Raw genomic sequence first — 11,250 nt, forward strand, 5'->3', positions numbered from 1 at the left:
TCACGGAGTTGGCAGCTCGGGACGGTCACCAGTACAGAAGACGCTTCGCGCCGGGCGGGAGCACTCAGAAGTATTTCATCAGAGGTTCCCCGAGCAGTTGTTCCATTTCTTGAACGATCTCCTGAGTGAGTTTCTCGACCTCGGCGCATTCGTCCTCCATCAGCTCGGCCAGGAATGGAACGCTTTCGGGCAGCAGCCGCATGTAGTCGTCGCCGAGGCGGCGTACAATCGCGGCGAAGCTCTGCAGAGCCGCCAGTCGAATTTTCGAAGAGGAATTCCTTGTTTTGAATAGAACTTTGTTGTGCAAATCTTTACACTCCGTCTCGGGACATGCGAGGGCGAGGTTTGCTACTGCTGGGCAGATCCTCGTCAACACCCGACGTTCGTAGCCGCCGTCCGAATTTTCGGCGACATTCTCGATCTCACCCACGAGAGGCTCGACCAGTGTCGTGTACACTTCACGAGTGGCGAACGACTTGCCACCGAATTGGAAACAATTTGAAAGAGCAGCTAGTATCCATCCCGTGCATTCCAGATGAATATTCTTCAGCTCGACGGCTCTCCTGTTCTTCAGCAAAGTGTCCGACGCGTGCTGTACGAATTGCCCAGCGAACTGAATGAATAGTCCTTGCAGCGTTTCGGACAGCTTGTAGAAAAGATGGTAGAACGTCGCAGTTCTGTGAGAACGACCGTCAAGGGCGTCTTCAGACATCGTAGCCCAGACGTGTAACTTCGACAGGAAGGGACGGAACGTGGTGGCCGACAACTTGAGGGACAGTGCCGTCACGCAATCCACGATGTAGACTTCGGCTGCGGTCAGCTCCTCGGCGTCCGTGCCGGCCGTGAATGCTTCTTCACGGTACTGCAGGAGTTTCAGGACCAGACTGTTGACGGTATCGCGTTGCTGCTCGAAAGCTTTTTGGTCACTGCTCTCGATGGCGGCTCGGAATATTCGCAGGATGTTGCTGAGGTAAAGAGAATGTTCGGCCACCACTGGATATTTCGCCAAGCAATCATCGATCGCGGGCAGCAGAACCCGCAAAGGAATTTGCTCGCCGAGATGCGCGCAGATAGTGCGGAGCTGCTCGCTCAAAGACGATCCGAATGAGAGTTTGCCGTTCTGCTCTGCGCAGAGTCGACAGATGTGACATATGAGTTTGGGCAGGTACGGGGACAGGAAGCCTGTGAGGCTCTCCACGAGTCGGTTGTAGGAGACGACGAGACCCAGAACGATGGCTTCGGATTTCTCGCACTTCGCCGAAATCGTCAAGAAACTTTTCATGAGCTTCGCGAAATGATTGAGCGTCCTCGTCGAGTAGGAATGACACAGCTCGGCGAACAGCAGCAAGGTCCCTCCGAGAATGACGTCGGACAATGTCTCGTATTTCTTGAAACCCTTCTCTACAATGGTGAATAGCTTGTTGATGTCATCGTCGGAGCTGCTGGCCTTTCGACAAATTAGTTTGAGCGAGACAAGAGCGGTTTGTTGATTGAGCTCTTCTTGATTGTTTTCTTCCAGTAGGACCTGATCGCAAAGGGGCGAAACGAGTCGATTGATCTGATCGCAATCGTTGAAGAAAGTTTCGGAGATAAGTTTGTTGTTCAGCATATCCATCGCGTTCCGTCGGATCGAGGGGAGTTCCTCGTCGAGGAGCCGTTCCACAACCGCCACCAAAGCGTTCGGTTTGAGGACCCCGTTGATCCGATCGACGCAGTCGTGCAGCAAATTCAGGTTCGTATTCCAGTGATCGAGGAGGTCGTCGGCCTCCCGCTGTTGGATCGCGGCGTTCAGTTTGTGGATGGACTCGAGACTGGTCGACAGGAGAGCTTCGTAGACTTGCTCGACCTGTTCGGAATCGTTTTCCTCGACTTCCGCGGCCAGAGTGAGGAAATTCGTTCCCGACAACAGGTGCTCGACGAACACGGCGCACTGAATTTTGAATTCGGCGAGACGTTTGTCGTCGCATTTCGTCGGGTTTACGATCTCCTTGTCTACGTTGGATTGGTTGGCGTCTCTCTTCCGGTTGGGTACCCGCGACGCGAAATGTAGCAGATGCTGACAGCTGCTCAATATCGTGTGGATCGTGAAGTCCCCGAGGAGTCCCATCATGAAATCCATGAACTCGGATTCTTCCAGATCTTCGTCTTTCTCCAGCAACTGATCCACGGACTGAGCTACCAGCAGCCAAGCATAGTCTGCGGGTCCGAGGGTCTCCACGAGCTTCCTGTGGCAGATAGCAATGCAATGAATATGAGTGAGAGTTCGATCCACGGACAAGCAGCCGACTGAATGGAAACTGGAATGATCGAGAAGAACGGTCAAGAAGCTCAGTCAGACAGACCGAGGTGGGTACGTACTTGAAGATCGGGTATCTCCTGTGCTCTGGTATGTCGGCCCACGAGTCGATAAAAACCCTCGTGACCTTCGATACGACATTCTTATTGGACTTGTTGTTCGCGGCTTCTAGAAGAATCGGTATCACGGAATTGATTGTCTGGAGAACGACCTGGAAGGAATATTCGTCTTCCTGGCGCAGCAGCGAGGTCCCCATGAAGGTGAAGACGCTGGTCATATTCTGCAGGACCTGAGAACGAAACCATGAGTGAGTTCTGAACTGTCGACCCGGAGCTCAATCGCCGATGCGTAATTTCGGAATTTCGCAAGGGTACCAACCTCTTCTGGGAAAAGCCGCGCCATGTGATTGAGCATGTTGAGGATAGCATGTTGCGTCTGTGAGCTCTGGCTCAAGCGGAGCGCCTTCACCAACAAACTTATCTGATGTTGGTGGAGCCGGAGCATCGCGTCCGAGGTCCCGTGGACCTGGAGACACGACATGACGCACTGCTTGACGTACTCCACGCTGACACTGTCTGTGATTTCGAGGGCGCGACGGAGCACCTCGTACAGGATTTTCACGATGTCTGTTGCGTCCGAGGGCAGCTCGACCCCGTGCAGGGTCTCGAGAATGATCACAACACGCTTCCACGTAACGCTTTGCAGAGGATCGGTATTGGTTGGAGCCTTCTCCTTCGTGCTGAGTCGCATTCTTTTCACCTCGCGGACGGACTCGATGCTGTCGGTAGCCTCCGTGGTAGCTTTCGATAACTCGGATTCGAGCAAGTTCGCCTTCTGGCGGATCAGAGCCATCAGGGCGTTTTCTGCAGCTCTGCGCTGGATGTCAGTCTGTGCGTCGAGAATCGAAACGAGCAAATGATTCAAAACCTCTTTGAGGTCCTCGTCGCTCATTTTCGCCAGCAGTTTGGCTTCATCGAGGGCTTCGAGTCCGAGTAGCGAGAGCGTATCGTTTTCGCTCTTCAGAACGCCGAAGAGAACGTCACGCAGCTTGGCGTTGAGCTTCTTCGCCGAGGACATGTGAATTTTCTCCAGACTAAGTCTTATGATCTCTTTATTATTCGGATCGATCGTGACGGCCGGCGAAGCGACGTACTGTGCCAAAACCCGTCCAGCGGCCTCGACAGTAGCGTTCGAAGTTGCCTTTCGTACGAGCTGGAGGATTCCGAGCTTTACAACGGATGAGAGATCCTCATCGTCCAGAGCTCGATTGAGGAAAGCGTTCTCGTGCTTAGCGTGAAATGTCGCGACACTCGCGAGAATGCCGTCGACGTCGGACAAATTGTTCACGTGGCTCACAAGGTAGGTCGCAAATGAGTCGGAATTGGCTTTTTCCAAGACGTTCAATCCGAGTCTCCGGATGCGTCTCACGGGCGAGAGGAGAACAGCGACGACGGATAGAGCGATCGAATCCGAGGCCGATTTGTCTACCGCACCAATGAACACCGACATCAAGCAGAGCGCGTGAGCTTGCAAGTGCAGATCCTCCTCGGATTGCGACTCGGTCAAGTGGGTCAGCAGCATCCCTGACAGGAAATTGCAGCAGGATTGGGGGTCGGGAGACATTTTTGGAACATACAGCTCAGACAGACTTTGAAGCTCTGCTCGACTTTGAATCTGCGAACAGCGATCGAGAACACTCGCTGGAGAAAGGCGACCTCGCTGCTTCGAGCGTCGATTTTCCTGTGCCATGCGGGGACTTTTTCGAGCTCCTTGACAGGAGTGAAATTTTGTAACAAGGCGCAAACGACTTCCGTCACGCTGCTTATGGGCAGAAGTCCATTAGCGACGGCATCGATACCGTCCTCGTGTTCCTCCAGTCCGAGGTCGAGTAATCCTTGCAGAGCGTCGAGGCTCGTGTTCAGAGCCCCCACAGACAGCGGCTTCGACTGCTGTACGAGATTTGCAATGAACTTCAGAGAGCCGAAACGAGTTCTGGCGCTGGAAGCGTCAGGTAGATTGCTGAAGAGAACTTGGAAGTGCTCCTCCACGTTCGTCCCTTTGAAGCCTCTTGCCAACGCGTTGAACACCGAATCGCTCAGCTCGGTCGTATCCATTTGCTCGTCGACTTTGCACTTGAGTAAATGCTTGAACTGCGTGCGACTCCTGGCGAGATTGCATTTGAGCAACGCTTCCAGAATCTTGACGTCAGAGCTCTTGAACATCACGGCCAGCGTGACAACGAACTTCAATAAATTCGCCAGCGACGCGTCATTGTGCAAGCCGTCGCAAACGATTCGTACGATTTGTAAGTTGCTTTCGAGCCATTTCTTCTTCCGGAAAACGCAGATTCGATCGAGCGAAAGATCGACCGCTTCGTCGGCCGTCATGAACTTGACAATGTTCTCTGCTGTCAAGGATTTCATCAAGCTCTCGAGTACGGTGAAATCCGATTCTGTCGCCAGAACGCTACGAACTGATTTCTTGATGAATTCATCCGGTGCCGCGGTCGAGGAGTGCTTCATGACTTCGTTGATCGCGGCCGAACGGAGGTGTGCCTGTTTGCTCATGAGCGCCAGGAAGATGGTCTCACCTTCGTTCCCGATAGTGAGGTGTCGTACACCGAGACTGCACGTGTTCAGGAGATCACTGACGAACTCCTTGTCGGGTCCTTGGAGTCCCCGTTCGATTTCCCGATCAAGTTCATCTCCGAGACGTTGCTGTAATATTCTGAGGATCTTCTTCGCGGTTTCTGCGCACTCTAGGCCTTTGGAGCGCAGGGAAATGTATGCTGACATGAAGTTTTCGGTGAATATCGCGCGCAATTCAGCCTTTTCGCCATGCAGAGAGTGGTAGGGTAAGAGGAGCCCGACGACCTTCTCGGGGCTCACCTCAGTGAGAATGTGGACGTACAGACCGCGCACGAAGAGCGGAATGAATCTGTTTTCGCATTCCCCGTGCTTGACCCAGGCCAACAGTTGATTCGGGAGGTCTTCGAAGACCACAAGAGCCTTGACGACTTTTTGCGGCAGAGAGTCCAACGAAACCTGATACCGATAGGTCACCAGGAGGGCGAGGATGCCCGCTCTCAGGGTTTCAGCCGTCAGAACCTTAGCCATTGTGATCAGTAACAGTTGGAGTATGTCGGTTTTGAGTGCGGATTCCTTGCGCACCAGCTGACCGATCACCATCAGATTGGCGCTGATCCATTCCGAGTTCGCGTCCTGTTTTGCCAGGACCAGGCTGTCGGCCAAGTGAGCGACAATTGCCGATACCAATTTGTTGTCGATTCGGCTAGTATGCAGCTCGAGAAGCCCGGTGACGACTCCTGTCGTCAAATTGATCGCTGTTCTCAGTGAACTGCCGTGATTGACTTTCCGCATCGATGGCAGGATATCGCACACGAACCGGAACAGACCAGGGTTCTTCACACACTGTGCAATCAGAGCCTTTTTCGTGAGAACAGTCCCGTGCCGCTTCGTTTCGCTCAAGAAGTGCCAGCAAGTCGTCTCGTCGTTGAAATCCACCAGTTGGATCAGCCGAGCGAATATATTGGACTCGTGGAATGGCAGAGCCATCTGCATGAAAGCCGCTGTGTTGTATTCATGAACTCGGAAGCGATAGATGAGCCATTCGAGAGTTTTGTGCGCTGGACGGAGCAGCAGGTAAGGGGAAACTCTGTGGAGGAACTCGTTCAGAGTGGTGTCCAGCTGCTCGTTTTGCTCCTTCGTTTGGACCTGCCGGAGAGAATGGTGACAATTTAGTGCCGAGATCCAATTTTGCATCTAAGAATCTCAAACAGCTATTCCCCGCCGACTTTGTCAGCATGGAATTTTGCAGAAGCGTATGTATGCATAAAAGCGTGTTGACATCAAAACTCGCGGTCTTGTGACATCCACTTACCGCTCTCTGGAGATCTTTCGAAGTCTCATGGAAGAGGGACTTCGCGAATTTCGAGAAAGTCGTGTTGACCTTCGACAGCTCCTCGAGACCGGAACATCCGATGGCGAAAATAGTGTCCCTGTCCAAAGTCGCCGCATCTTTCGCTTCGAAAAGTAGCGAGCCTCTCTCAACTCCTTGCTGAAGGATCTGGGTCTGGGGAGTCTGTAGTTTCCGGAGCTGACCAGCCAAGCTCGTCAGCGCCATGGCCGCTCAGAGACAATCGCTAGAACGAATATAAGAACGTTGAGTTTTGTTCGTTGCGATTTCACATCAGTTCTCGATCACACGAACTTAATGAGAGGGAGGCATAGTGGTATCACACGTGAGGTGGTATTTTATTGTTTTGCTGAAATTTCGCGTCCCAGTCAAATTGGGACTCTGAGCTCTCCCGAATCAGAAAACGGGGAATAGAGAGTTTGGCTCAGGGTTCGACAGGGTTCAGTCAATGTTCGAGGGGAACGGAATTCATAGCAAGTCATCGAGCATGTCGAGCGCATTTTTCTTCGGTGGTCCCCTCCCAGACGGCCGTCGCGAAGTGCCCGTGGTGCTGGGGGAATCGGCTTCGGAAACTTCGCTGTCAGGTGGGGACAGCTCCTCTTCTTCGACTCTTCTGATCTTCTCTCTTTCAGCCTCGGGGAATCTTCCTGCTCTCTGGATTTCCTCTCCTCTGATCTCGGTGTCCTCTTTCTTCTTTTCCTCCCGCTCGATTTCCACCTCTACCTCTCTCTCTGATGTCAGCGGATGAGGGGAGTCGTCTTCGTCGATCTCTTCAGCTCCGCTCTGAGCTCTCTCACTGTGGGCATCGTCACTAAACATGTCCTCGTCGTCCACCTCTTCGTCTATGGCCTCCCGAATCCCGGATCGGCTCGTGGAAGGTGCTTCCAGAGCGAGGAGCTCTTCGGACACCCTGGCCTTCTTTGCCTGTGAAGGATCACCATCGGAAACTCCGACGCCTATGTCGTCCTCTATATCTTCTGGGTCATCATCTCTGAGACCGAGTTTCTTCTGGAGCTCGCGTATTTTTCTCTTCTTCTCATTCAGTAATAAAATGAACTTGGTGAATTCTTCTTGACGTCGATCATCGATTTTCTTAAGACACTCCACGACTTCGGCCTCGACGTCCTTTTCGTTACGACGTTTACGAACGGTTTCGGCATGCGTCACACTTAACTCGCAGAAAGCATCCGCGATCTGCGTCAAGAACTTGAACGCATCCTCCACAGGTTCCGCGCTCTTATTCTTGATAAGGTCCTCGCCACCGCACAGCAACGTCAGTTTCCTCTTCTGGATGATGACTTCGAGATCACCGCAGGGCTCCAGCAGCTGTTTCGCTTTCGGAAGCTGGTCGAGATCGACTTCCATTGAAAGTATCGGGCTGACAGCGGATGCCGAGCCTTTTTTCAATATGAACGTCAACAGGAGGTAACTATCTTCAGCTTTGACGTAAAGCGAGCCCGGTGGTTTAGTCAGCCGATGACAGAAAGTCTTCATTATTCCGCGACTTTTGCAGAACACTTCCTTCAGGGAGGCTCTCTGAAGAATAGAATCCCGACCACTTAGGTCTCCGAATGCGTCAAATTTTGCGTCCTGCTACACGTTCATTTCCCTAGAAATGATACTCAGAGACAACACATGTGTTCGCTGCCGCTGCGCGCTATGGAACGTTCCGTCGAAGTCCGCTTCCGCGAGCGCTTGATCGATTTGGGAAGAGGGAGGGCTGGGCGGAAAGGGGGACCTTTCGTAAGCGAAGGTGCGAACATCGTTCAAAGTTCCTTACCTCAGCAATGAGATTGACGAGAACACCCCACTGAGTAACGAGTAAATATCTCTATATGAATTCCGCCGGATGGGCTGCGGGAGAAGGTGCACGTGCGGCTTGTTTACATAAACAGCTCTGCAATCTTCTGCCGCTCAAGGCGCCAAATTTGAAATTCGTCATGGAACCCCTGCGCCCGCGCGAACTCATATGACGACAGAAAGGAATATTATGGAGCGCGCCTGCTGATCTTCGAGGAGAGATTGCCGCAGGCGCGACGATTTTCGGGAGATCAACGAGGTAGCTCAATCAGGTGATCATGGCCGAGACTTCTCGTGCTAGCTGATCGCCCGAGCCTGACCGAGTAATAGTAAGTCGAGTCCTGGCCGATGTGAATGATAGAGAACATTCCATTCGCGAAAACGTGGAGCTCAATTTTATTAAGATAATGAGTGAAACTCTATCCACGATCGTCCTGTTTGAAAAACTTTCTCTTCGCATCTTCCACCGCCTCGTGATTTACAAGAACTTCTACATCGTCTAAATCCACTTTGTCAAGATCTTCGGTCACGCGAGATGCTGTATCTCCTGCCGGTCCGACGAAGGCCAAATTCTTCCATGAGACCGGCTCCGCTTTTTTCAATTTGATCTCGACCTTAGCACCCAAATGCTCAACCGAGGAAGCCGCGACGTCGATAATCTGCGAAAAGTCCCCGTCAGCCAATCGCAACCTGGATTCTTCTGACACGAATATCTCCCAGCATCACGACTCGATATGTCACGGATCCGGCATGGAATTCTTCCGGGAAAACTCACCCCTCCGAGGACGATCTCTGTGTCGAAAATCGATTGGTTCTCCCCGAAAACTATGTGAATTTTGCATTTGACTGGATTCGCATGAACGAACGATTTGTCCGGTAGGGAAGCTTTGGCGAACACAGAAATGATAACCTGACTCCCCGTCTGGTGCCAGTCGTAACGACAAGCCACCGCGCTGTCTTTGGTTTCCTGAGGATGATCAAACGAAGGTAGATGAGAGCGATTTAGTCATGGCTCTCGACGAGCAAGAGCGCTCCTCTTGGCTCCGAGGCTCGAGGAAAATCCTCACCTTCTTAACCCAGCAGTGACTCCCGCTGGCGCATCCTTCCTGCTCCAGGAAGGAGTTGAAATCCGAAGTTTTCCTCTGGCAGCAACTCCAATACTTCATCCCCTCGTGGAAGACTGGGAAGCCTTCATGGTAGTTACACGTCTCCTCGTTCGTCTGTTCGCCACAGTATGTCGCTTTGCAAGCCGAGTTCTTACAGGGGGTTCCTACGCAAGCAGAAAACTTCGATGAATATATGTTGATAGAAGATGGAGAACGGGATGCCTGATCCGAACCGGCACTCTCGATCCTGAAAACGCACGTCAACTCGCGTACCGTATGGGACTCCATTCGTCTTCTCCTGGTCGTCTTTCTTGATGTCTGCGACGTCTCTCAGCTTCTCGAGCAAGGGCGTCAGAGACGCTCCAACGGTTTGAGGCAAACGGACCATTTTCTGCGTGACCGGAGGTCTGGTCAAACTCGTCTTCGGCTTAGACGCTGCCGGCTCCTGGAACGCATTAATGTGGGTTCGCAGCCAAGTCGACGACTCATTTTATTCCTATCATTTTCGCTTCATCGAACAACATCAGGGAGTCCCAGGAAGACGATGGAGAAACGATACGGTGAAGAAAAAGTACTCCATCGATAGGACCCCGAATAGAGTCACTCACAGGCAACGGAAGATCTGAATCATCAACTTTGGGCTTGGGGGGCTCAACAGGCTTGATTGGATTATGTCGACCCTTCGTGCAACCCTGTGAGAAGAGATTCAATCGATGATTATTATTCCCAGAGGAAATATCTCTTCAGAGCTTATATCGCGATGCGCATCCCCTGTATACGACCTCAGTTTCTCACCTTGATATTGAGAAATTCTGTGAAATCTGTGGTTTTTTTGTTACAGCACGACCATCCCTTGTACGCGTCATGGAAAACTGGCGCTCCGGGATGATGTTGGCAGGCCCCTGACGAGAACTCCAGGTTACATATTCGTTCCCATCTCGAATCCGTCGCTATGCTTCGCTCAAAAGGTTCGGTAATATTTCCACCCCCGGGCGCGGTGGGGAATTTCTGCGAGATCAGCTGCAGAAATAAGCGGGAGGCTCTGCTGAAGCTCAGCAAACCTTAGCTCAACTATTTCCGATCAATCAAAATCTACGAAGGCAGAGCTTCCGACGACGAGAGTGCGCTAGAATATTCCCGAAGCCGCCCCGGTTCCATATACGGGCTACGAGCCCGAGATCAGTCTCTAGTCAGGGCCAATATTTCGAAAGCAAGGACGGGATGCCCGTCGATCATGGGAAGAGCTCCTCGCCACCAAGCGCCGGAAAAGTCACCAATGAGGGGTTGTTGTGACAGTTTTGAAATGTCGAAGAAAGCACTGAGCTCACCTTCCGAATCATCTTGCTCGTTGAATTTAAGGCCGCAGCCCTTATTATAACAGAGTTTCTCACTCATCCCTGCAGCACGAATCGGTGTTCCCGGAGAGCTAACTGTCTTGAGATAGCGCGGAGGAACTTCTCGAGAACTTTCGATTGCGGCGTCGTGGATCGTAGTCTTCACGCGTATTTCACAAACAGTGTCTTGTGGATCTCTCCCTCTATGTGTGTGTGTGTGCGCGTGGGGATGCACACCGCTGCTGCCCGTCTACGGCAGTCATGCGATTTTATCTACAGAGCTCTTAGCGATCGGCAGGTACGCTATGTTCAACATACGTTCCTGAGGAACGAGAGGAACGCCCGACGGATAACGACGACTAATAATCACCGGTTCAGACTCGAGCAGAATCATGATGATGACGATGATTTTTGCTGATGAGAGGGAAAACATGCGAGTCTTTGGGCCTTTCGCATTTTTTCCCAAAGTACCGCTGCGCCGCAGAGAGCGAGGATGGATGGTCCCTAGTAGTGATCTCAATCGAAGGACTTTCCGACCCACCTCTCATTTTATTTATCGATAGAATCCGAGAAAACCCTATGGATCGTGAACCCCCACCGATCCCGGAGTGCTCGTTGCCGTCGTTTTCGGATGGAGAATGGCGAATATCTCTCTTTCGACGGATATTACCCGAATCGCACAACACATCGAAGGATATAATCCCGCCGTTCTCAAACTTCTGCGCACCGTCGACTTCAATTTATGGGCACTCATCATTGGGTCTGAGGACCCCGTGAA

At 52.1% G+C, this 11,250-nt stretch overlaps 2 protein-coding genes across 2 annotated transcripts; both read right to left on the reverse strand.

The window, feature by feature from the left end:
- Positions 1-64: 64 nt before the first annotated feature.
- l(2)k09022 (HEAT repeat containing 1 homolog l(2)k09022) lies at positions 65-6,439 on the reverse strand. Its single transcript, XM_029110708.1, is given in 5 exon segments — positions 65-2,225; positions 2,359-2,585; positions 2,675-3,906; positions 3,909-6,030; positions 6,197-6,439. Coding segments are annotated over 5 exon segments (5,985 nt in total).
- Positions 6,440-8,410: 1,971 nt separating this feature from the next.
- Positions 8,411-10,637, reverse strand: mora (cysteine and histidine rich domain containing protein). The gene is made up of 7 exons (XM_003740725.2): positions 10,467-10,637; positions 9,934-10,040; positions 9,747-9,830; positions 9,412-9,583; positions 9,100-9,302; positions 8,808-8,999; positions 8,411-8,691 (listed from the first exon to the last, which is right to left on the reverse strand). Exons 1-7 carry the CDS (start codon positions 10,531-10,533, stop codon positions 8,452-8,454), a joined length of 1,065 nt encoding a protein of 354 aa, XP_003740773.1. The 5' UTR covers positions 10,534-10,637; the 3' UTR covers positions 8,411-8,451.
- Between the last annotated feature and the right edge of the window lie 613 nt (positions 10,638-11,250).

The sequence above is a fragment of the Galendromus occidentalis genome, unplaced genomic scaffold, assembly GCF_000255335.2.
Source record: "Galendromus occidentalis unplaced genomic scaffold, Mocc_1.1 scf7180000077086, whole genome shotgun sequence".
Classification (NCBI taxonomy): Eukaryota; Metazoa; Arthropoda; class Arachnida; order Mesostigmata; family Phytoseiidae; genus Galendromus; species Galendromus occidentalis.

Excerpts from the sequence above, each read along its gene's own strand:
- mora (XM_003740725.2), bottom strand. The coding sequence starts at position 10,533 with ATGAGTGAGAAACTCTGTTATAATAAGGGCTGCGGCCTTAAATTCAAC. Across the intron at positions 10,041-10,466 it reads CGAGCAAGATGATTCGGAAG|GGGCCTGCCAACATCATCCC; the intron begins GTGAGCTCAGTG and ends AGTTCTCGTCAG. Across the intron at positions 9,303-9,411 it reads GACGAATGGAGTCCCATACG|GAACCCCCTGTAAGAACTCG; the intron begins GTACGCGAGTTG and ends CTGCTTGCGTAG.